The 23,407-nt window shown below is 44.5% G+C and overlaps 1 protein-coding gene across 3 annotated transcripts in view; it reads right to left on the bottom strand.

The window, feature by feature from the left end:
• The window catches only part of ABL1 (ABL proto-oncogene 1, non-receptor tyrosine kinase), a 77,378-nt gene that overhangs the window by 10,175 nt on the left and 43,796 nt on the right, over positions 1 to 23,407 (bottom strand). For 2 of the 3 annotated variants that reach the window (XM_085594149.1, XM_085594148.1), the window contains exons 3-7: positions 12,551 to 12,724; positions 11,517 to 11,812; positions 6,108 to 6,380; positions 2,201 to 2,285; positions 1,661 to 1,838 (exon numbers count right to left, since the gene is read on the bottom strand). In XM_085594149.1, coding sequence (XP_085450275.1) covers positions 1,661 to 1,838; positions 2,201 to 2,285; positions 6,108 to 6,380; positions 11,517 to 11,812; positions 12,551 to 12,724 — 1,006 coding nt within the window. Of the gene's footprint in view, positions 1 to 1,660; positions 1,839 to 2,200; positions 2,286 to 6,107; positions 6,381 to 11,516; positions 11,813 to 12,550; positions 12,725 to 21,941; positions 22,621 to 23,407 lie in introns of those variants that run through there. The other variant, XM_085594150.1, reaches the window with a different exon arrangement.

Raw genomic sequence — 23,407 nt, 5'->3', positions numbered from 1 at the left:
CACCACCTTTCACACCACAATTTGTTCACAACCAGCATTTGGCCTTTCCAAACCTGCTGGAGCCTCTGCTATCAGCACTGGCATTTTCAAAGGACTGGGCAAGAAGTGGATTTAACTTTTTCTCTGCATCTTTTTTCCACTCTGGCAGATGAGACATGTGTATGTTGCATTTGCAACTTCCCTGCCTTGTACATGCTGTTTGCATCCTTGGAAATGCTTCAGGAGGATAAAATTGTGAAGCACAGAAGCACATTTCTCCTAATATTAGGCTTTGTTAAAAACACTTTTCCAGATTATGTCACATTGAACTAAAAATTGATTGTGCCAGGAAGCTCCTGTGAGATCTTTAGATATGAGGCAGACACTGCTGTTTCTTGTTGCTTGTTCTCCTCAACTGGAATAAATTAAAAAACAGAAAAAAAGTACATCTTACTGGATGCCCATTTAAATTTCACAGTGTTTTTGAATGTACCTTCTTATCAGTGCTGATTACTACAATGTGTATCTAAATAAAAGCTCCTCTCCATAATCAAATTCCTCCTCCTTCCTGATTCATTAAATAAGGCCAGAGCACAGCATTTGAATCCATGGATGTGAATTGTGACAACACTCCTCAAATAATTGAGTAGGTGGTTATGGGGGTGGCTGATAAGGAAAAATGCTACTATTTATTTTAGATAAATGGGTCATCAGAAGTAAGAGGAAATGAAATGAATGGCAGAGAAGACAAATGAAATTCACACAAAGGAGTTTTTAAAGTTTACTTCCTGTGGGCTGAAGGGACAAAATCCTTTCAACAGAACAAATCAAAGGCTGGAAATTTTAATTGGCAGCATCACTGTTCAATTTATTGACCGACAGCAGCATTTAACCAGGCCTTTCAAGCAGCAAAGGCAACTCACGGCTTAGAAGAGCACCTAGAACTTTACACACAATCTTCATATTTGTCTCTATGAAAAAAAAACAGGTGCTAATTCCATATTCCAGTTAATTGGGCAGGAAAGGTCACGCTACGACACCGAGAGCATCTTGTACAAAGCACAGGCACTCTCAAGCCCTGGTGCAGGATGTGTCATTACATTGCCAGGAGCCCATTTCTACAGACGAGGAACGCAAAGCTCCAGCCATAATTGCAGCACACTTTAAAGGTCAGAGTCCCTTAGACTTTAAAGACAGCAGAGATGCTTATTAAAGTGAATACACAATCTGGACAATAGCATGGAACAATCCCTACGGTGGAAAACAAAGTGAAGCAAACAAGAAAGAACAGGGGCTGGGGCGGTGCTCGGAGGGTGATTCTGCTGCAGGGACCTGCACACATCCAGCATCACCAACTGCAGCTGGTTTGAAAGGCTGTTAGAAACAAGGAAGTGGCTTACCTGATCCATTAAAAGTCCATTACTTTGGCTTAAACTCACATTTCAGGCCTTGCCCAAAACATTTAAGTACTGATGTGACTTTCACCTGCATCTACTTCAAAGGCACGAGAAAAACCCTGAGAGAAAACCCATCCTTTAGACAGGTTAATAGACTGTGCCAGATTTGCACTATGTGTTAAATATATGACACCAATCAATGCTGTCATACACTGAAAGGGAGGAAAAGACATCAAGGACTGTTCTGTGCTCAAGATTCAAGGGTGCTCACTTGTCCTTCCTACCTGTGGATGAAGTTTTTCTTCTCCAGGTACTCCATGGCTGAAGAGATCTGAGTTGCCATGTACAGCAGCACCACAGCATTCACCTCCTGCCTGTTACACTCCCGCAGGTAATCCAGCAGGTTCCCATACGTCATGAACTCTGTGATGATGTAGAAAGGAGGTTCCCGTGTGCACACCCCTGGGGAATGACATAAAGTTGACAGTGAATATTGGAGAATATCAGTGAATTGTCAGGTTTCATCCTCAAAGGCAATTTGTACCTCCAGAAGGCAGAAAAATGGGGCTGTGGAAAAAATGGGTTCTGCTTGGAAGTGGTTAATAGAGGGGCTTAATTTTCTGCTTCAGCTTCTGGCAAATTAAACATTAGGGAGACGAGATCATTAAAAATCATGTATTAGTGGTACAAATTGTGAATTTTGCCAGACAATAAGTGTCTGTATTTAAAGCCTTGGTATGGTAAGCAGCTTATCTGCTCCTTAACATCCATATCACTGCACAAGGGTTTAGTTCAAATCCCTCTGCTTGGTATTTATCACTTACCTAATAATTGCACCAAGTTCGGATGCTTGATCTCCTTCATTACTGCAGCTTCTTTCAAGAACTCTTCCACCTCCATGGTATCCTCCTGCAGAACAATGGCAAAGCTTTGGCAAAGGCAGTGTACACAAAGGAGAAACAGATTTTTGTATAAGGACACAAAAAGAACTGCGAACTGACAACAGACGCCACAGTTCTCACACAGTAATTTTTCCCTGTAGCCACAACACAAAGCCAGGGAGTTACAAACATTAATTTTTTTGTATGATTTAAAAAACACATTTTTGTCATTTTCATACTAGCTGAGCTTGCTGGGGCAAGAAAATCCATATCCCTTTTGTGAAGGGTTTCTCACAGAATGCTGGGGAGCTGAAAAGGAAAAACAAGCTTGTTCCTAACAACAACAACAAAAAAAAAAAAAAAAAGAAATAAAAGTACAGAAAAGGAAGAAAAGGAACAAGAACAAATATAAAAGAAAGGATACACCACAATCAAATGCTTGAGAGGCTGCTGAAAGGCAGGCCCTTGTGTTCACTGAGCAGGAACAAGAAATCCCCTCTCTCAGGGAGGCAGGACCGATGGCAGCTGTGGTGTGACTGAAAACCTAAGGTTTCACAGACTCATTTCTGGCATTTAGAGCCTGACCCATGATGTGTCCATTCTGGGTAGACGTGTCACTACCAATTTGTTGGGCACCATAAAGTTACTTGGCACAGCACAAAACCAAGGAAGATACAATCTTGCTCAAAAGACATATTTTTCTGAAGCTGATACGCCCCAAATGGCCGGAAGGTCATTTCAAAGTGGTTCAAAAATACAGATCTATTCCTAAAGCAATGTTTCTTTCCATATCCATATTTTTTTCAATGATGGATTAATGTTGACAGGCTACATGGACAAAGTGTTTTAGGGAAGGATTGGAAAGGATTTACTGCTGCTGGTGAGAACGATAACAGTGGGCTGCCACTGTGAGATCCAGCCAGCTCCCTGCTCTGCACTTAGCACTGAGAACATTTTTCCAACACTTCCATTCAATCATTTGCTATTCATTGCCAATTAGCTTGATTGACAGCTGCGATTTGCTCAACACACTGTCAAAACTAATAGTCCAAAGGTCCTTGTGAGCAGAACCTTAAAACTATTCTCTTTGGCAAAGGAAACTGGGTTAATAATCCAGGTTGCAAAATTATCCTAAATGTGCCTTTGTCTTATTCATGCTACACAAATCTTGGAAGGTTTGTCCTTTGCATAGCTGCTCCACAGTTTGAAATTTCTTACCTCTCAGTGACCATATTAATAGGAAGGACACATACAGAGAACCACTGTAGCAATGACCTCTCTGCAAATCTGATCTCGTGGAAAGGACCCAGCTTTAACTGGCTTCCAGCTCTCACTATACTAAACCATGGCAGAAATAAAACACTTCTGGCTGTCCAGCATTTTCCCAGCACAGCACAGGGCCATGCCATGACATTAAGGGACACCAGGGTTACATGTTGCCTAATTTAAAACACAGGCTTCTTTGCCAGGTTAAAAATAAAGGAGAGAGAAAAAAAAAAAAACAACAAAAGAAAAAGCAGAAGGAGTCCTAGGCAGCAGAGCTGAGGTGAGCAGTAAGAAATGTGTTGAGCTGACCAGCTCACAGCAGCTCAGCCATTAAATGGCTCTTAGGAGAATCAGCTGTGGCCAGCACTTGGTCCAGTGCAGGTCACAGAGCTCCCTGGCCCTGCAGCCACTGCCTGGTGCCCCTGTCCAATCTGGGGGTAGAAACACAAATTCAGAGCATGCCCTGTTATAACAGTCCCTGATAGACACTGTGTCCTGTGCAACTCACAGAGCTGCCAGGGATGGATTTTAACAGGCAACATCTCATAACCAAAACACGGTCTTGCCCTCTCCAGTTAAACACTGAGGAACAGTGTGTGCTGCTTCCATCCCTCCTTCTCCAGCTCTGTGCCAGCCATGAGCTATCTTTAGACACTTGACAGAAAACTGAACAACAAATGGGTGTTCATAAGCATCATTATTCAAAAAGATGCTGGAAGGACTTTTTTCTTCCTCTCTCTTTTAGTCTTTGCTCTCCTTTATCTTTCTTACAGAGATATCTGAGGTAGAGGGGGAAGGAGCAAGAAGAATCATACAAAGTTTTGAAAAACATTCTCTCAAAGGAAAATAAAATGAGTCATCCAAAGATTCAGGCAGAAGCTGCAAAAGGCTTGTTTTTCCCAGTAGAAATGGGATATAAATGTGATTTTAAAATGTTTCCCAAAACTTTGAAGAAAGCTATAATCCCACCTGTCAGGCAGTAGACTAATGGATTTAAAGAAGGTGGATTATAAATTTGCTTTTAAGGATGGTTTTAGCATACATAATTGCAGGTTGAAGTGTTTCTCAACTCTCTTCCTGGTTGCTCTTACACTCCCCAGTGGAAAATGCTGCTCCATACTACATTATGAACCACTTTTAGTCATGTTTCATTAAATATTTATTTATTTGAAACAGCCATGGTCTGTATTAAGGTTCCTCCTTTGCACAAACAGATTTGATGGGATAACACGCAGCTTGTCTTTGTTGGTGGGTTTTAGGGAGAGAACAAAAGCAACAACTTCAGTTTGGAGCAAGATGGGAAGTCTGAAAGCATCGGGAATCCTCACACTGCAACCAGCAGCAGGGAGATGGGACTGCAAGGCATGCTCCAGGGGAGAGCTGAGCTCTCCTCAGTGTGAGCAGGTGTTCTGCTGAACCTGGACACATCCCAGCTCACCTGCACCGTGCTGCTCCCAGCAATCCCGAGCAGGGACAACACTAGATGTCACTCGCTCCCTGTGCAAGCTGCACTTGGACTCCCCCGCCGGGAGCAGCAGCAGGAACCTCCAGAGTACAGAAAAGGCCAAAATGAAAATACTTTCTGCAGCCATGGCAACCCAGAAGTACTGAGGCAGCCAGTGCTCAGAGAGCAAGAAATATTTTCCCCAAATCAAGGAAAAGTTCTTCCCCTGACACTGAACCATCTACAAATTCTCTCCACTTCAAAATTTCCATTGCAAAAAAACCAAAAAGAAACAAATGAAACCCTCGGTTCTGTTTGTTTCTGCAAGACCAAACCACATCCCCATTCGAAGAGAGAGAACATGGTGTCAAGTTTGCATAAACTCCTATTAAGCAATCAAATGCAATGCATGCAGATGGTGCCAGAAGATCTCAAGACAGTTTTATAAACATAGATGAATTAAGAAATGACCTTATGAACTCACAGAGCACTATTTGCATTTCAAGAGACAAGGAAACTAAGACGCAGAAATCAGGGAGCAGAGCCAGAAACAGAACTGATTATCCAGTTCTTCATTAAAGCCACTTATGAATTTTAATATACCTTAGCTTGCATACCATTTTCCCTCCTCTTGTGTCTTTTGATAAGAAGCAGCTGTGAACTGTTGCTTAAGACTTCCAGGTACACAGGGAGCTTGTCTTTTGGGAAAGACGCCACATAAGACAGAAAATCAAAACATGGAAAGCTTCCCTCAAGCACAACCTTTGAATTTTATGTTGACTGACTCACAATCCACAGTTTTCTTTAATACCCCAGCTCGCGCTGGTGTGTTCATCCGTGAAGAGCTCACCTTTACCACACCCTGAACATGAGACACCACAGCACTGTTTACTTTTCTAAGGTTTCATCCATTATCCAGTAAAAATTGTGCTGTTAACATCTTCCTTTGTTTAGATATGCATGTTATAGGTATCACATAAAGCATAAGAGGATCAAACTCTTTTAAAAATACTCCATTTCCAGCCTACAGCACTCAACGGGAGGGCCACCATCAACGCAAACACAACCAGAACCGAGGGCAGCCAGCCAGCCTGAACACGCTCCCAGCTGAATGGGGAATGCTCAGAGATCGAGCCCTACCTTGAGTGTTTTCACAGCCACTGTCAGGTTGTACTTCTTCCAGACTCCTTCATACACCTCTCCATACTGGCCTCCACCCAGCTTGTGCTTCATGGTGATGTCGGTGCGCTCGATCTCCCACTTGTCGTAGTTGGGGGACACGCCGTAGATGGTGGGCTTGTTGCGCTTGGGGGCCGGGTAGTGCAGCGTGGTGATCAGCCCATCTGCCACGGTGGAGTGGTGATGGACCAGCTCTGCCAAGGTGTTGAAGCGGCTCTCTGAAGACACATAGAGCTGGGAAGCAAAGGGGAAGGGAAAAGCTCGTTCAGGTAATGCCCCTCGGAGAGCTCGGACACAGGAACTGCAGTGTAAAATTGTGAAAGCCAAGTGTGGTGGTGCCTCTACTTGAGGCATGGAACTGTGAGCTCCAGAAGCTCTGTAACCAGCTCCAAAGCCCAGAACAATCAATGCTTACATGGGAAAGGCATGGATTCAGGAGCAAATACATGCACTTTGCCAAAACAATAGGGCAGAAATGGTTGCAAATAGCACTAGAACGGCATGCTGTTGCTTGAGATGCCTTTTTTTAAAAGGCTGGTCAGTGGGACACTTCCTGGAGAGTATGGGGGGGCTTGTCACCCTCAGTGTCTTGACTTCACTATTACTGTTTGGATTATGATAGTTTCACTTGCCTAAATTCTCTCTGAAGCATCACTGGTACACCAGAGCTTCCCCTGCTTTAGGCCTGAGCTTCTGCAGAGGTTTAGCATGAAGGCAGGAGCTGGTCTGCTCCATCCCTGTGATGGGCACTGATCGATAGCACAGAAGGAAAATCATTACCATTGAATGAAAACCTGCTGCGAGGCATGATAACCCATATTTGTTACCTTCTTAACATTTATACAGAAGATCCATTTTAAGCCTAAAATCCTGCTAAAGATAACGGACAACTGATTCCCTCCCACCAGAGCTGTGTGTTTCCAGTTTTCATCCTCAAGCCCGGTCTTCTGCCAGGCAAAGTGAAAAAAGCTAGAAATTTAATGATGTGAAAAGTGCTGCTTACACCTGAAGGAGACAGGGAGAAATCTTTGTATCAACATGCATTCTGCATCATAGTCTAGACTGTAACACAGAAGATGGAAGAGCTCCATTTCTCACAAAGGACCAAGGTTTGGCAAGGGACAAGCTTAAAGAAGAGCAGCACCATATTAGGCCACCCAAATTCCTATCCACTGCACACAGAGCTAGTCCCACTGCTCACATCACATGCCAACAGCTATGATCAAACTTCCCAAATGCTTCTGACATGCTGGATGTACACTCAACAGCTTCTGCATGTGCACTGGCCACCTGTTTGGGATTTCAGGAGGCTAGGAAGTTCATAGGGCTGCCAGGCAACCAAAAATCCCAGACTTAGGGTAAAATTTTGTTTCTTCCACCTACACAGAATATTTGGATGGAAAAAGAAAATGCATCTGTGAAGCTCCAACGTTAAGAGAGTATTACCAACAAAAAAGGGAGCTGAGTTTGAAAGAGAAAAAAATGTTTGGGAAGGGACAAAACCACCCTCAAACTTGATTAGTCTTTTTAATGAACACTGGAAAATAATGGCAACCTCCTGGGGGGCATCTTCACAACTCTCTACCAGAATGAATCAGATATTCTTTTGAAATCTCATTTCAACACTATGGCTTAAAAATCCCCCTCAAAAAAAAAAAAAAAAAAAAAAACAAAAAAAAAAAAACCACCAACCCAAACCTACAAAAACCTACAACACTTTTCATGATCAAACAGATGCAATCACCTTATAACCAGATATTCTCAGGACAGAAAAGTGACAACATAAGAGGCTGTTACAGCTGCTTGGTGTGAGTTACCAAGCATTAGCAAGTACAACCACAATTTAGAACAAACCATGCCTGTTTGGGAAAGATTTGAAGTACTTGCAGTGGTATGAGCAGCTCCCATGTTACACTGAGAATTAACATCTAAAAATATGGATGTAGAAAAAGCTGAACTCCAGGATTACTTGAAGTATTAGAGAGGCGCGGAGCAGGAAGCTCCCCTGTGGTTTTATGGCAAGTTATATATCATGAAAATTGGAGATATCTGTATTTAGTGTGACAGATTGTATGATCCTGTTCCAGAAGGAGAAAGAAGCTAAATAAATGGCCAAAGATGTCAGAGAAAAGCTGTAGCAGGATGAGGACAGAACAGGACTGCCCTGTCCAGGCCACAAAAACAACACTCCATGCCTTAACACTCATGAAGTTTTCCATTTATATTAAGATAAATGTCCACCACTAAACATGTTTATTCTGTAGAAAGGTTTTTTCTAACCCCTCACTGATGACACCCAACAACAAAACCATGTGGTGCTGCTGACTTGTACTCTCACAGAGGTAACAGACCCAGCACCTGAGTTTTGCAGGGACTCAAGTTTGCTTCCTGGCTATGTTGTTGACACATTCTTTGGTCAATTTTTGTGTAGCAAACAAACCATAAACACCAGTAGTGTTTCCAGGGGCTCTGCATGCACAAATGGGCTGCTCATCTGCACTTCTGTCACCAGACCACATCTCTTTTTCCTGGCTAGGGTACTTTGTACAGGTGGTTAAACTGGCCCATGCTAACCTCAGCACATCCTGAATCCAGTGGCACTCCTGCTCCCCCACTCAGCAGATAAAATGGAACATTCACACCAAAAAATCCATGATGGTTCAAGTCTGCATCCAATTCAGCCACTGGAGGATCCAGGAGACTCAAGCAGGACCCCAGTCCTGTTTCCTTCCTGCTGAGGACAGCAAGATTTGAAGAACAGGCTGGACAAGGCTATTTTTTCAGTTGGGTTACTCAATAAGTTTTCCCTCAAGTACTATCAAGTCAGGAAAACCAAGTCCTCTGTACCACGGAAGTGGTTTACCAGATGACTGCCCACACTGTGCCAGCCAAATCAAGAAAGGTCACTTTTAATACCTTCCTTAAAAAAAATCCAACCAACAAAAGAAAACATTAGAGGGTGGTCCAAAAGAGTATGACCCATTAAAGTGGGAAATAAAGAAAAAATTCCCAGAGGAATTTTTTTGAAGTTGTTGAACTCCAGTGCATTCAGTATCATTTGTACTAAAATTAAGACGTACAAACCTCCGATCTCTCTAGTCCCTTCAATTTTCCCCCAGGAAAAAGTCTGGGTAAGGCTTTGAAATGCAGGACACACCACTGTGCTGAGCAGCAGCTGCTCCACACGCTTCCCTAATACCTCTTTCTCCCGAAGCGTGTTCTGTCAGGCACAGGGTATGATCCCACCAAAGCCATTCATCCTTCCTGCAGCACTGGGAGATATTAAATTCCCTGGACAGGCTGACTAATGATACAGCAGGCTGGGAGGGCCCCAGGTGCTCGGGGCAGTGAAGGTAAGAGCTTTCCTCCTGCACAGCCATGATCTGCTGCGGAGCCAAGTAATAAACAGAGTGTGACACGAGCAGCTCAGCGTGGGACCTGCTCCAGCAGCCTCCATCCCGCAGAGGGACAAACAGGGATATTGGCTGCTTCTCCTCCCAGCTCCTCAGCTTTGACAGCCAGGGACAGGGTGCTGGAAGAGCACAGTGTCCCCAGCCCAGCAGCACATCTGCTGCTAAGATGTCGCAATTCACTGCCCGGCTCGTTAGCGCAAATTGAGTCCGATGAGGTTGAAGACGCCAGGCTGCAAAGTGCAGCACATGATGCATGGACATGGCAAACTGCCCCTCCTGCAGGGATGCTGGCACTTGGCACAGCATCAGGAGGACTGTGGCTACCTCTCTGCTTGATCCTGCAAACCCAAAAGCCACAGGTCTCGGTCACTGCTGCTGCACAATTTTGCATTTCCAACTGCCATGAGCTGCAGATCTGCTTTAGTGAATTGTTCCAACCTGCATTTTTTCTCAAGAACACCAATGCAGGCAACTTTGTGGAAAACAAACAGTTAACCTGGCTAACACAGACCTGAATGGATTGCTGGAGTTCTGCAGAACTGTTTTCTGGGATAAAAACAGCTCTGCTGGGATGAAAGCCTTCATGTGCCAAACTCTATTAGAGCCCAAATGGAGAACATGTGCTATCCCCTCACGGACACATGCTTATTTACATCAACCCAAGGAGCCTTCGGTTCAAAACATTCACATGTGAGCACTGCTCATCTGCCAGCATCTATGGCAATAGAAGGAACATCCACTACAGAGACAGGAGGAATAATATTCCAGATTTCCATGTAGTCCTTCAAGTATGGTGCATGTCAGCACTTCACAGAGCTAATGCTGACCACAGAGTTTCTACATGGGAGGGAGAAGGAAGAATCAAAATGCCATAAGTTGGAAATATGTTGCCGTAAATAACATGGTCAGAATTGTCTCAATTATAATCCATTTGCTAAAGCAGACAAAAAGTATTTCATCACTAAATAAAATCTGGTTATCTTATTGGAGGTTTTAGAGTGCTGAGTCTGATAAATAGGAAACATGGTGTACTGGTTCCCTTTATTTTCATACTAAAGATTTTGCTGCCAGGATTGCTGTAAAAAGAGTAAAGCTCTCACAGGACAAAGGAAAATTTGGCACAGTGGGCTGCTACTATACTTGATTACTTTTATATTTTTCTTTTGAAGAAATTCAATGGCACAGAATCTGTCATCTATTAGATGATGGCAAGAAGAGCTTCAGCAGCCATGCTCCAGACCCACACTTTACCTTCTGCACAGGATCTAAAGAGACACTGCTTAAAATAGATTTGTTAAAAAACAACATTTTCCAAATTCCAATGCCAGTAGCAATGTTTCCATGAAATCAAAACAAAGACCTGTGGAATAGTACACTTTTAAGCTAACATTTCTCTGCAGCATCCACAAAGCACAGCATTGCACCACTGCTACAGCACACAACAATCTAGGGGAAAAATAAAGGAACTGGGGACAAAGCCCATATAAAAGTGAAAGTGCCTACCCGTCTCCAATGATCACGCTGAAATACTGTAGAGAAATCAAAACAGTAGTTAAAAATACCGCAGAATACCTCAGAAAGCCTTCTGTCCCTAATATTTATCAGATTATTAGCAACAGGTGTTGACTTTTCTGATTTAACAGTCAGAGATTATCTTTTGAACATAAGGGACAAGAATTCTCAGAATCCCTTATTAATGATCTGTTTGATTCTGATCCATTTTCTCCCTTAAAGAAAGGGAGAAAATTTTTCTTTCTCTTTTAAAGAGATGTTTCTGCTGATCTGTATTACGCAGTTTGCTAAAGGAACAGAACAGTTTTGCCCCAGCCATGTCAGAACCTCACACTTTACTGTAAATACAGACCACGAGCCCTGTGACCAGAGCTCAGAACTGCTCATTTCGAGTGCTACTGCTCCACCGAGTACCCCAGCGAGGTGTGCACGGCCCGGAGCCTACCTTGCCGTCGGAGGCAGTGTTGATCCTGTAGTGGTAGACCCTGCCCTCGTAGCGCAGGGAGATGGATCTCTGGCCGGGGCTGCTCTCGCTCTCCCGCACCAGGAAGCTGCCGTTGATGCCACTGCTCAGCAGGTACTCGGCGGCGTTCCGTGACACCGGCCCGTGGTACCACGAGTGCTTCTCCAAGCTGTTCACGGGCGTGATGTAATTGCTGGGCACCCAGCCCTGCCCGTTCTTGGTCTGAGCCTCGCACCACTCCCCGTTGTGATTGTAGCCCAGCACGCGGAGCTTTTCACCTTGGCGGAAAGAAAATGGATTTAGACGCGGCAAGCTCGGGAGTTGAGGACAAAGATAAGTTCTTTCTGCCTAGCAGATCATTAAATAATCTCCTGTAAGAATAGGTATCTGACTCAGCGGGGAGCATGTGCTTCTCTTCAAGCTTGAGTGGACCTCTCTAAGCCAAATAAAGTCACATGCTTCAGATTTTTAGAGCCTCCTGCAGTTCTGCACCAGCTCCAATACTACTCGAGTTTAAAAAATGAATCCAGCAAATTTTATTTGAACTGAGTTGGCTTGCTGGAGCTAGGAAAGAACTGGAGTGCATAAACAATGAAAAAATAATTTCAATTAGGAAGGTAAGTAGATGTGACTTGGAGTACATACAGTGTTTTCTGTCTCAATCCTTCTGGTCCTTATATCTGTACAGTCATTTTTCAAACAGGGACTGTGTTTTGAGAACTGTGAAAATAAGAGGCCAGCCTCCAAAATCAGCTTAGTTTAACTTCTCAGTTCAAATTCTTGATCCTAATGGAGAATTTAGTTTTGACAAACAGTTTCTTGCCCAAGGAAATAAAAAAGACAGTTATAACCTTTAAAAAGGTCATGATTTGTGAAATATTTGTATTTGTTTAAGATGATTTCCCACATCAAAAAAAATTCCACAGGGTTTGGTGTAAAACTTAATTATTTCACAGCGACTTTCCTTTCTACACATTCTCCCACACTCCCAGTGGGATTCTGGCCAGCGACCTTACCTTTAGTTATGCTGAGAGTGTTGTCCCCACTCGCCACAAAATCATACAGTGCAACAAAGAGATGGGGGTCATTTTCACTAGGGCAGGAGAGAAGGTTTTCCTTGGAGTTCCAGCGAGCTGCTTCACTCAGACCCTGCGGCTCAAAGTCTGACACTACCGGTCTCTGAAGGGCTTCTGGAGGAGAGAGAGGGAGAGAAAGGAAAAAGCAGGTTCATTTGGGCTGATAAAAGCCATCTGGCCAACCCACACACTCTGACTTTCGAAGCTGCATTGTTTCAGGACACGTGTGCTCCTCGTGCGTCAGAGGATATGGACAGTGCCTTAATGCAGATCTCCTGCCACATAGGCAGGACACTCTTGTTCCAGAGCTGTCCCCAGCTCTCCCAGAGCTCCCAGCTCCTGTCTCTCAGGAAATGCAGGAAAGGGAAAGCTCCTCTCCATCACTCCAGTAAATGCAGCTCACGTAGGCTGTTTGCTGCCTGTAAATCCTTTGGCTCACACCTAAGTGCTGGAATGGTTAGATTTGAAAACAAACCCAAGACCTTTAAAAGGTAAATCCCTTAATTATCCTATAAATGAAATGGCTAGAACGTGCAGCAAATGGAGCCAAGAAAGGTGAGATTTATAAGACATGGTATTTAAGAAGGAGTTAGGTCTTTCTGGTCTTCACAGTTTTTTAAACAACTTTTCTTCTTATTTGAGGACAAGGCAGTATTTTTTGTTGCCCTCCCTCCTGCCCATCACTCTCAAACCACAGCAGTGTTGAGCATACTTCTACATTTTTTAGGAACCCTAAGACAACTCCAAAGACAGAGATTCCTGAAAACTAAGCTTTACAGGCGAGTGAAAACCAACCTCCAATGTTTTTTATACACTGCAGCACATTAGGCATGCAATATTCAGTATCAGGCAAGTTCCAATACATCAGGGAATTTTACTGCAGTTGTTCCTGCAAGTCCTTCACTTTGGAGCATGATTGTAGAGTTTGGAGCAGAAATGTCCCAGATAATTGTGCCCCCTCACTCTTTAACACGCTACCCCCAGATGTGCTGGCAGCACCATGCCTGACTGTCCTGGCACAGAGCCAGCACAATAAGTTGTGAAACTTTGTATTTTGAAGGGTCATTCTCCATCTGGATGAGTTTGTTGAGCGAGGTCACAGAGTTGCACACAAACCACTGCGTCAGTGTGGCTCTGGGGACAGGAAACACGGCAGTGTCACAGCAGCCCCTTGCCCCATGGAACTGCCCTTCCTTCATCACACAGCATCAGCCCCTGTCTGCTGAGCCCTTCTTCTGCACAGACAGGGCTTTGGACACAGAAATTCCATGCCAAGCGTTTCCTAGACTGGCAGGTCACCCAGGAGCACAGAACTCTTTATACCTGAAATACTCAGTAGCATTTTGCTGCTATACAGATGCAATCCTGTCAAAACATGGTTTTAACACTATTGTTTGTTTGGCCTGGAAATTCAGTGCGAGCTGTGCAGCCAACCAGTGAAGAACTGATGCAACTGACATCAGAAAAGGCATGGAAGTTTAGTGTAGACTGGGACATGTCCAAAATATTCTCCAAATGGGCAAATGCTAAAAAAAAAAAAAAAAAAAAATCCCACCAACCTCCCAAAATTCACCCTACAAATTATAACAATACACATTATTTTCTAATATAATTTTTGATAGTGAAAATGCAAATAGTAGTGGTAGCCACTATTTACCCAAAGGCAATCTGGTATCCTTGATGTGTTGGTCAGATAACCACTGGTAAAGGCTCTCTGGGTGGTTATTTATGTCCATGAGTACTACTGTATTCGTTGGAAAATGTATATGATGTATGTGAGCAAACAGCAAATACAGACACTGTGGGGCATGAGTACTACTGTATTCATTGGAAAATGTATGTGAGCAAACAGCAAATACAGACACTGTGGGGCCTGCTTTCCTAGCCAAACAGTAACTGCGGTGAGATCTATTTCCACAGTGAATCAAAGCAGTTAAATAATTCCACAGACAAGTCAAGTGGTAGTGTGTTGGGGGGTTATCTTAAAGCACCTTGATATCCTGCCTGGAGAATATATTTTAATAGCCTGGGTTTCCCTCAAGAGTGACAATGAGACAAGAAACAGAAAATCCACTTTCAGAAATTAAGCTATAATCATTTTACTATGAAAATGCTTTGATCCTGTCAAGCCCATTGAGCTCCCTTATCAAACACAGGGCACCACAGTGATGGGAGATACTCCAAGGAGTTAAACCATCAGTGAACACCTGGAACAGACAGCCAAGCTGCAAGGGGCAGACACACAACCTCAGCAAGCAGCAATGCTGTGATGCTCTCCCCCAAATATGGGACAATCCAGCACTCACTGCTCCGTGGGATGGACCATAACCTCCGTTAGGAAGGAAAATGCCTCCCACATGGGGCACTAATTCAACAGGAAGGCAGGAAATCCAAGGCAGGCTCCCCTCCAACTCCAGCACAGCGCAGCCCAGTGAGGATGGCTCAGACACAAACAAGGGATGGCGATGTGTGAGCAAAGCCAAGTGCTCCACAAGAATCCCTCCCTCGTGCCCAGGCCGTGGTGAGGCTGAGACTGACTCATCACACACGGGTGCCAAGGTATGTGCTTCGATTCAGCTGTGAGACAACACCCTGGCAGTGCCAACAACACCCACGGGTGCGCTGCGGAGTCGGGGAAGGCTGGCGTTGCTCGATGCCATTCCTACAGACACTGACTCAGTGATAACGCCTGCAAAACCAAGGACCAGCAAGGGCAAGGGCTGTTAAACACAAACACGAGAATCTGCTAAACTGGAAAACCACACCAGTCTCCCAGTGAAATCGTGAAATCAGAAGATGCTCACACCCTCTGTCTCTTTTGCTAAGCTGGAAAACCACACCGGTCTCCCAGTGAAATCAGAGGATGCTTCAGACACCCTCTGTCTCTTCCAGTTTGACTCTCCTGTGCAGCCACAGGCACCCCAACAGACGTGTGGGCTGTGTGTGAACGTGCTGAGCAGCAGAGCACGATGGAGATATGCCAGACAACTCCTGGGCTGAGTGGGGCTGGTTTTTCCAGAAGGTAGGAACCCCAAGATAAGAACTGGGGTGGGGAAGGTGGTGAATGAAGCTTGAAGAGGGTCCAGAAAGGGAGGATGAGGCCCTGAGTCAACACAGAGAAGAGCGTAAAGGAAAGAGCAGAATTGTGGTGACCCGAGTGTAGCAGAAGCTTGATAGACCGTGACAAAACACACTTTTAAAGGTCTGGGCCCCAAGAGGAGACTGTCAGCAGACTGAGGACACTAAACCATGAAGCGAGAGAAGCAGACAGGACATGTCCATCTGGGAGCCACGTACAGCCGGCTGTCAGCAGCGTTTATCCCTCTGAGCTATTCTCCAGCAAATCTGCCCAGACATTCCAGTCCTTCAGAGCAGGAATTAGACATTGCTGTTCCTACATATTGAGAGTCTTTTTCAACACACAGCTTCTTCACCTCCTACTGCTGGTTTTAACTACAATTTTACAGCACTGCTGAGATCTTCAGTGGGCCAGATTCCTCCTAATAAATCAGCCTGGCTGCTGTACCTACAGGAGGCCATCCTGGCACGGTGATGGGGCAGGAAGTGAGCGTAATTCAATCTGTTATCGCTGCGCTGTCATTCCTTCCACACATCCACTTTGTCTTCTGCTGCACCCCAGCAAGGCTGCAATTTATTACTCTGATCATACCATGCTCTGGATAACACCTGGGTTCCTGACAGGAGTCCTAAAGCAGCACTGTAATTCAGTTCTCCACTAACATCAACTAAATGATGACTCTTAATTAAAGTGGTGCAAGACTTTGAAATAAGACAACAGCAGCTTGTATTTTGAGGCATTAGCCATAAGAATGTCATAATTTCCTCCCTAAATTAAGGTTTTCCCAGAAGGTATTTATGCTTGCACACTGAAAGGTTTCGCAAGTGTAACTATCTCCTACTCATTACTGTTCATACAAAGCCATGAATCATTGTTAGGGGCTGTGTGAGAACTTCTCAGATATGAACAATTCTGGTCTAGATCAACCCAAGCAAATTTCCTTCACAATGTAAGGGAAGGGCTGGAAAACAGGCAGGAGCACAGAATTACACTTGGCTCCTCCAGAACTGCCTGCGAGGCAGTCCCGAGGGAAGGAGGAGACCTCCTGTCTCCCTGCAAAACAAACATCCTGTGGGCTTACAAACTGTGCAGGCATTTTTTCCACAAGGTTTGTAGAGCAAGGGAGTGCAGAACACATCTAGTAATCTCTTTGGAGACACAGCATATGCCACCTAAGCCTTCTCCTTTCCCTACATTCCCTCTACTCTCCTTTTCCCCTGGAAAAAAATATGATAAATGGCAGAATAGCAAGGCAGCTTTAATACTGCCAAATGTTTCTGACTCTGAGCACATATGATGGAGCAGCTGCCTCTCTGTCTCAGTATTCTTCCTTAGTGGCCCTCACAGATTCCCTGTGCCTGATGGAATATGGATTTAAATATAAAATTAAAGAACCTGTAAAGCAAATCTTTCCAAAAGGAAGGAGGGATTCATGTTTTATTTCAGACTCATCCCCCTAGTGAGATCAGACTCAGCCTCTCCCATTACCTACTGCACAGTCCAGGCCACAGACCCTTCTGCAACAAGAGCAATTGCTGGTTTTCCTGCTCTTGGCTGATATTTGGGAAGTCCACCTTCTTAGAGCCAGCATGAGGATAAATACCACTTTTTAAACATTGTGTGTTCATACACAGAGATGAAGTAGTGCAGAAACTGATCCAGCCCCACTCGCCTGAGCTGGGCCAGCCTCCCCAGCTGTGCTGCCCTATTTCCCCTCCCAGTGAGGCACCTTCCTCCTGCTGTGCTCCCTCCACAAGGACACCAGGAATCTCCAGTGCTCCAAATACTGAACACCAAGACTTCTGAATGCCAGCATGAGAACAAAGGCACCCAAGGCTCTGGCTGCATTGTCCAGGCTCAAGGAGATCCCCACAGTCAACCGCAGTGTTGGATCTTGTTTGAGCACCCCAGTGATGTGACATCTCCCACTCCTCTGAGAGATGATTCCATAATTTTGGGGCTTTTACAGTTTTTTAATTTTGTTGGGTTTTTCTTCAAGTTCACTCTTATGCAGACCTGTAAGTTCTACCTGAGCTCATTCACTGAGTTTATTCCATTTATAACCCCTTAGTGACATGGCAAACATCATCTTTCTCCAGCCAGCTAATCACAGCTGTAGATGGATGGAGTGGAACAGTGGGTATGGCAGAAATCTGAACTTTACTCCCAAATCTACCACTGAGTTCTGCCTGACCTTAGACAATAAAGTCTGGGAGAGGAAGAGGAAAGAGTAACTAGATTCCAGCGAACTTCAATGACACTTCAGTATTTCTGACAACTTCACTTTTATAGCTTTTGGTTTTGTTTCCTTCCTGAAGGAGCAGAAGTAGGGAAGTCTGCCTGATCCTGAGTCCTGGGCAGGGAAAACACCAAGAAAGAATCATCAAGATTTACTGTTATATTCCATTGTTTTATTAAGCAGCCCCACAGACTGCTCAGGGAAGGACTGATACCTGTGGATGATCAGTTTTAGGTCTGAAACCAGCTACAATTTTTCCTGTGAAATGATAATCCTTTCCCTCACCACATCCCAAGGGAAACTGTAGCAAGCAGCATCAACCACATTTTTGAACAAATAAGAACCACTGGAACAAGCACATAAGAAGCCCCTACAAAGCCAGAAACGTGGATAACAGCAAGAACTGTGAGTGGTAGTGCATGAGAAGCCATGAGGTGAGGAGCAGAAAATAGCAAGGAAGAGAGGAAATAAAGAGAAGGGAGGCAGCAACCCCAGGTTAATGCATTTTCTCTCCCTAGCAGGGTGACCAAAGCCCTGCCTGCTGATCCCAGTGACATTGGGGTAGAAGAGTCACTATGCTGCCAATTTAGGTCTGGCTTAACATGTGCCCAAATACATTACAAAAATCCCTGTCCAGGAACAGGGCAATGGGTACAGGCTGCCACTCCTCCCGAGGCTCATCTACTCTAGCTGCAACAAGACAAGCTAAAAGAAATAAATTAGGAAGAGGGAAGAAAAATTTAAAAAGTCTGACAGCTGGCAGGACAGGAGTCTTTTCAGTTAGAAAACAAAAGGACTTCACTAGTGTCCCCAAAATGTTTTTTTTTTTTTTTAACTTCACAGAGAACGCTGACAGGTTTTAAACAAGGCTTTGCCTTCAGTGGTAGAGCCAAGCCCAAAAAGGCAGCAAGACTATTCCAGCCCCTATTTGGGACATGGACACATTCTGTTTTCCTGATCAGATTGGCAGCAGTACTCACTGTGCCTCTTCCCTTCTACTCTTTACCCTTTCTTGGTGTGAAGTGGGTGAGGAATTATTCACTTTGGCAAAGGCAGAAAGGAGAAAGCACATGAGAGAAATTCAAATCTGTCACATTTTAAAATAATATTTACTAGTGGGAATAGAAATGAGGGCAAAGAAATGTCCATCTCAAACATCAATATGAAAACTGAATAACTGTTAGAACCAGTTTGAACTTATTTTTTATCATGTTAAGAGAAAATTTCAGCTTTTTCAGGGAGCAGGACAGTCTGCCCTTGCACAGCAGCACACAGCCATGGGCCACAGCACCTGCCAGCCCTCCACACCACACACAGAGCATCTCCAAACAACCCTCGTTCCTGCAAACTAACAGAGCATAAAAGCCTTTCAAAAGGGACCACCATGAAAAGAAAACCACATTTCTGATTACTTGGTCAAAGGACACGTACACCTACACACGTGCCTGACAACAAATCAGCCTTACAACAAATCCAGATTCAGCATAATATTCTCCAAAAGTGTATTTAAAAAGACAACAAACAGAATTTATTTTGTTACATCCCATGCTATTCATCAACCAAGAACTGATTTTTTTTTTGTTAACATATGAATACAAAAACAAGGAATTAAGTAAAAGGTCATCTGTCCTCCTGGCTGCAACTGGTTTTCCAAGCACCTAATGGACCCTTCAGCCTTTAAGCAGTTATGTTTAAGGTTTATCAATCTACTACAGTAAAGAAACTTCCAGCTTTCCATACAACTAAAATAACAACAGCAGAGTTAAAGCCTCCAATGACACCACCATCATCTCATTTATTATTTCAGAAGCTTCACAGAGGCTGAGGGATGTGCATGGAAATGGACTGACCATCACAGGCTGTTCACAGGGATCCAGGAGCAATGATCCAGAGTTTCTGACCCTTGACACAACCCTGCCCCCTCCTCGTGATCTGCCAAGCTTAAAATAACAAATCCATATGTAAAAACTGGTTACATTCTTAAGGGCAACACAAGCAAATGGATTTCACTTGTGCTCTTGGAATTCAGGAGTTTGGGACAAGCCACCACCATTCTTTTGGAGGAGTCCTCAACGATTTCAACCTCATAGTAATGTTTATAAGAAAGCTACCCAAGAAGACATTCAGCTTCAGAAAAGAGTAACAGAAAATCCAGCTTTTTTAAACTTCTTTTTCCTCAGATGAGTATGACACCCTGCTCTCCAGGAGTTCCCCAATCAATTATGGGGCTGCCGGGCTGTCTATGTTGCAATTGCCACATTAAGGTTGCAGTTGCCACATTTGTACACCTTTAATATTCACTGACACTGGCTTTGGGTTTGCCCCATGCTGAGCTGAGAAAGGAGACTGAGCTACCTTGAGATCGAGTATAGTCATTTCAACACACATTTCTCATTCCATCATAAAACCCAAATATTTCTCATTCCATCATAAAAAACAACCACAGCCTCAGGGAAGCAGAAGGTTGAAATACTACAATATTAATTATGTCCAATGTTCTTAACTCATAGTGCCTATAAGCCAAGTCAAACTATGCTTTAATCCTATTATGAAACTGCATTGCAAACTGGGGAGCGGGGGGAGTGGTTGTAAGGATCACAAAAGAGAAAACTTGCAAAAAGAGTCAGGGCAACACCCTTGTAACATCATCCTTCAGCATTCATTTCTGCAGAGGGAAATGAGGCCCCAGATGCTCTGCCTGCTCTCACAGGGCTGTGTTGAAAGATCCAGCAGCACAGACAGGAGGCCCAGCACAGCTTGGGGCTCCTTCTCCACACACACCCTGAGCAATACCAGAGCCTTTGTATACTTAAAAGATCGCAGAAGAATTCAGTCACATAAAAACATCAAAATTATTCACGCATCTGCCCACCATTTGCTTTCTGAAACTTTAAATAAGCAGAAAAAGTCCTCTGGACACTGTTCTTTGATTTCAGAGAACAGAAAATTCCTCAGAGTCACTGAATGTATCCAATAAATACAGACTCTTGATCCAAAACTTCTTCAAGTGAGTTTGCCGTGAGCAGCCATTTGTAGATTTTGAGATTCCTAACCCATGAATTTCCGAGGGCCGTTTCTGCACTAAATATTTGAGAGTTGAGCAACAGCAAACTTGCGATAGGCCCCTGGAAATCAGCTGCTGCCTTCCGTGCCTCTGATTTGATGAGTTAGCACGGTCCTCCTGGCAGGAGGATTATTTTTACTGAAAGAACATCCAGCAACACAAAAGAAGCTGGAGGAGCCTGGACCTGTGGGATGGACACAGCCCTGGGAGCGCAGCGAAGAGGCTGAACAGGACCACAAGGCTGTTGCAGGGTTGTGAAGCCACGTCAGGGTGAAAATCTTGCTTGAGGTCACACCAAGCAAGACCTCAGCCCAAAGTCCCCCCGCCCAGCGCGGTGCCTCTGTCGCCCAAGCTCTCCATCCAAACCAGCTGAGTCCATATGTTTAACATCTCACTGGCTACAAGTAACCACGGGTGTGACTCAAAAATCACTTTGTAAAAGCAAACATGCAAGAAAATGCAGTTAAACGAATGCCTGTGGAAAGCACACTAAGAAGGGGGGGATAACCAAACTCGACCAAGGCATTACAAATTAACGCACGCTGAAAATATTTTACCGATGGACTCATCTAAATTTTCTTTTTGTGTGTGGCGTTGGGTTTTTTCACGTCCAAAATAAGGAAGATTCCCCCACGGAAAAAAAAAAATAAAAGCTGAGGCCTGAAGATAGGAAATTGTTTATGGGCTCGGCAATAAGATCACTTGACATTTTACAACCATAAATGGTAGAGCCGCGCTCCCTCTGTAAGCGCATTAATGAAAGGCACCTGGGTCCGCACGCCGCCGACACCGCTCGGTTCTTCAGCCCCGCACGGGAGAGCCCAGCCTGAGCCCCGGCAGCTCCAAACACCCCCAAACCCGGCCCCAGCTTCAATCCCGGGATAAACTCGTGTCCGGGATGGTGCCGATGGCACCGGGATGAGCACGTCCCAAGCCTGCGGGTACTCACCTTCCAGGTAGCAGCTGGAGGAGGAGGAAAGCCCCTTCTTCGATTTGCAGCCCACCAATTTCAAGCAAATCTCCAACATTTTCATTTGTTAGAGTTTGGCTTCGGCTGTCTGTTTTCCCTTCCCCCCTGCCACTCCTTCAGCTTCTTCTAAAAAAACCCAAAAAAGTCTAAGAAGATCCGGTAAAAGTCTAAAACAAAAGTCTAAACCAACACATCCAGGAGAAGCCTAATACAAAATATCCAGGAAAATCCGACAAGCATTACAAGGGCGAGCCCGAGAGGCGGAAAATGCAGGGGCCCCGCGCCTCCTCTCGCGGGGAGTTAACTCCAGCCATCTTCCCTCCTTCCCAACTCTTTTGGCGGGAGAGAGAGGAAGGGAGGCGGGGGGGGATAAAAGGGGGAGGGAAGAATATAAGCAGTAAGAAATAATAATAATTAAAAAAACCCAAAAAAACAGCGAAGCCAACTGAGTTGGGCAGAGCCGGCGGTGCGGCGCTCTGGGGCTGCGCTGCCAACAAAGGGCCCCCGGCCCCGCCGCCGGCCTCCACGACATCAGCAACGCCCTCGCCGCTTAACCGCCTCCTGCCCGGGCCCGCAGCCCGCGGAGCGACAGGCTGCGGGCAGCGCGGCCGCTCCGAGCGCCTCGCTTCGCAGCCGACAGCGTGCCCGCCTGCAGCCCGCCGCAAAAACGGCGGGGGAGCTGCACTCTGTCCATACGTTGGTAATAAAAACACTGTGCATAAAAAAAAACCAAAAAAGAATCGCCATAACAAACTTTTTCTCCAGGTAGTGCCGTGTATAATATAAAAACACATAATAGAGCAACTGTGTTTCTTAGGGAGGCTGTAGCACAAAAAACTCCTCTCTCCCTCAATAAACTGAATATCAATTGTCTGAAGGGTGGAAACCTAATTAAAGTCCAAATTGTGTCTCGCTATAGTTTATTAGAGTTGAGTAGTAAGCAGAATGTTTTACAGTTTTCATTTTAATCTTTGTATATATTTTTTCTTTTTTTCTTTTATAATAGTAGCTTAATAAAGTTTTTTTTCTTAAGCCTACTTTATTCTCAGTTACATTTCACAACATTCAATTAAAAAATTACATTTTCATAAGAGCACTAGCAATTATGCCAGTGTCAAACCATAACAGGTATGTATACAACTGCAGTTGTATATATTTTCACTCAAAATTCCACTCCAGTATTTCCACTCAAAAATACCTTTTCACCTCCCAAAGCTTGGGGTGCTTTTGCTGCTTGGAGCAATAGGTGATCAAGGGTGTGGAGTTCATTAGGGGTGCAAAACAGAGTTTGGGGGAAACAGCCTGGGAAGCTGATCCCAGCACAAACCATGCTACAGCATGTGGAGCCCTTGGTGTGTCACACACAGAGTCAACAGAGCAGCAAATCTTCATTTTTGTCCCTGAAAACTTGCCTTCACATCTGACAGTTTATTTTGGCAAGGTTT

The sequence above is a fragment of the Lonchura striata genome, chromosome 17 (genome assembly GCF_050655825.1).
Source record: "Lonchura striata isolate lonStrDom1 chromosome 17, ASM5065582v1, whole genome shotgun sequence".
Lineage (NCBI taxonomy): Eukaryota > Metazoa > Chordata > Aves > Passeriformes > Estrildidae > Lonchura > Lonchura striata.
The sequence above is the reverse complement of the archived record's forward strand: the minus strand, read 5'-3'. Positions and strand labels throughout refer to the sequence as shown.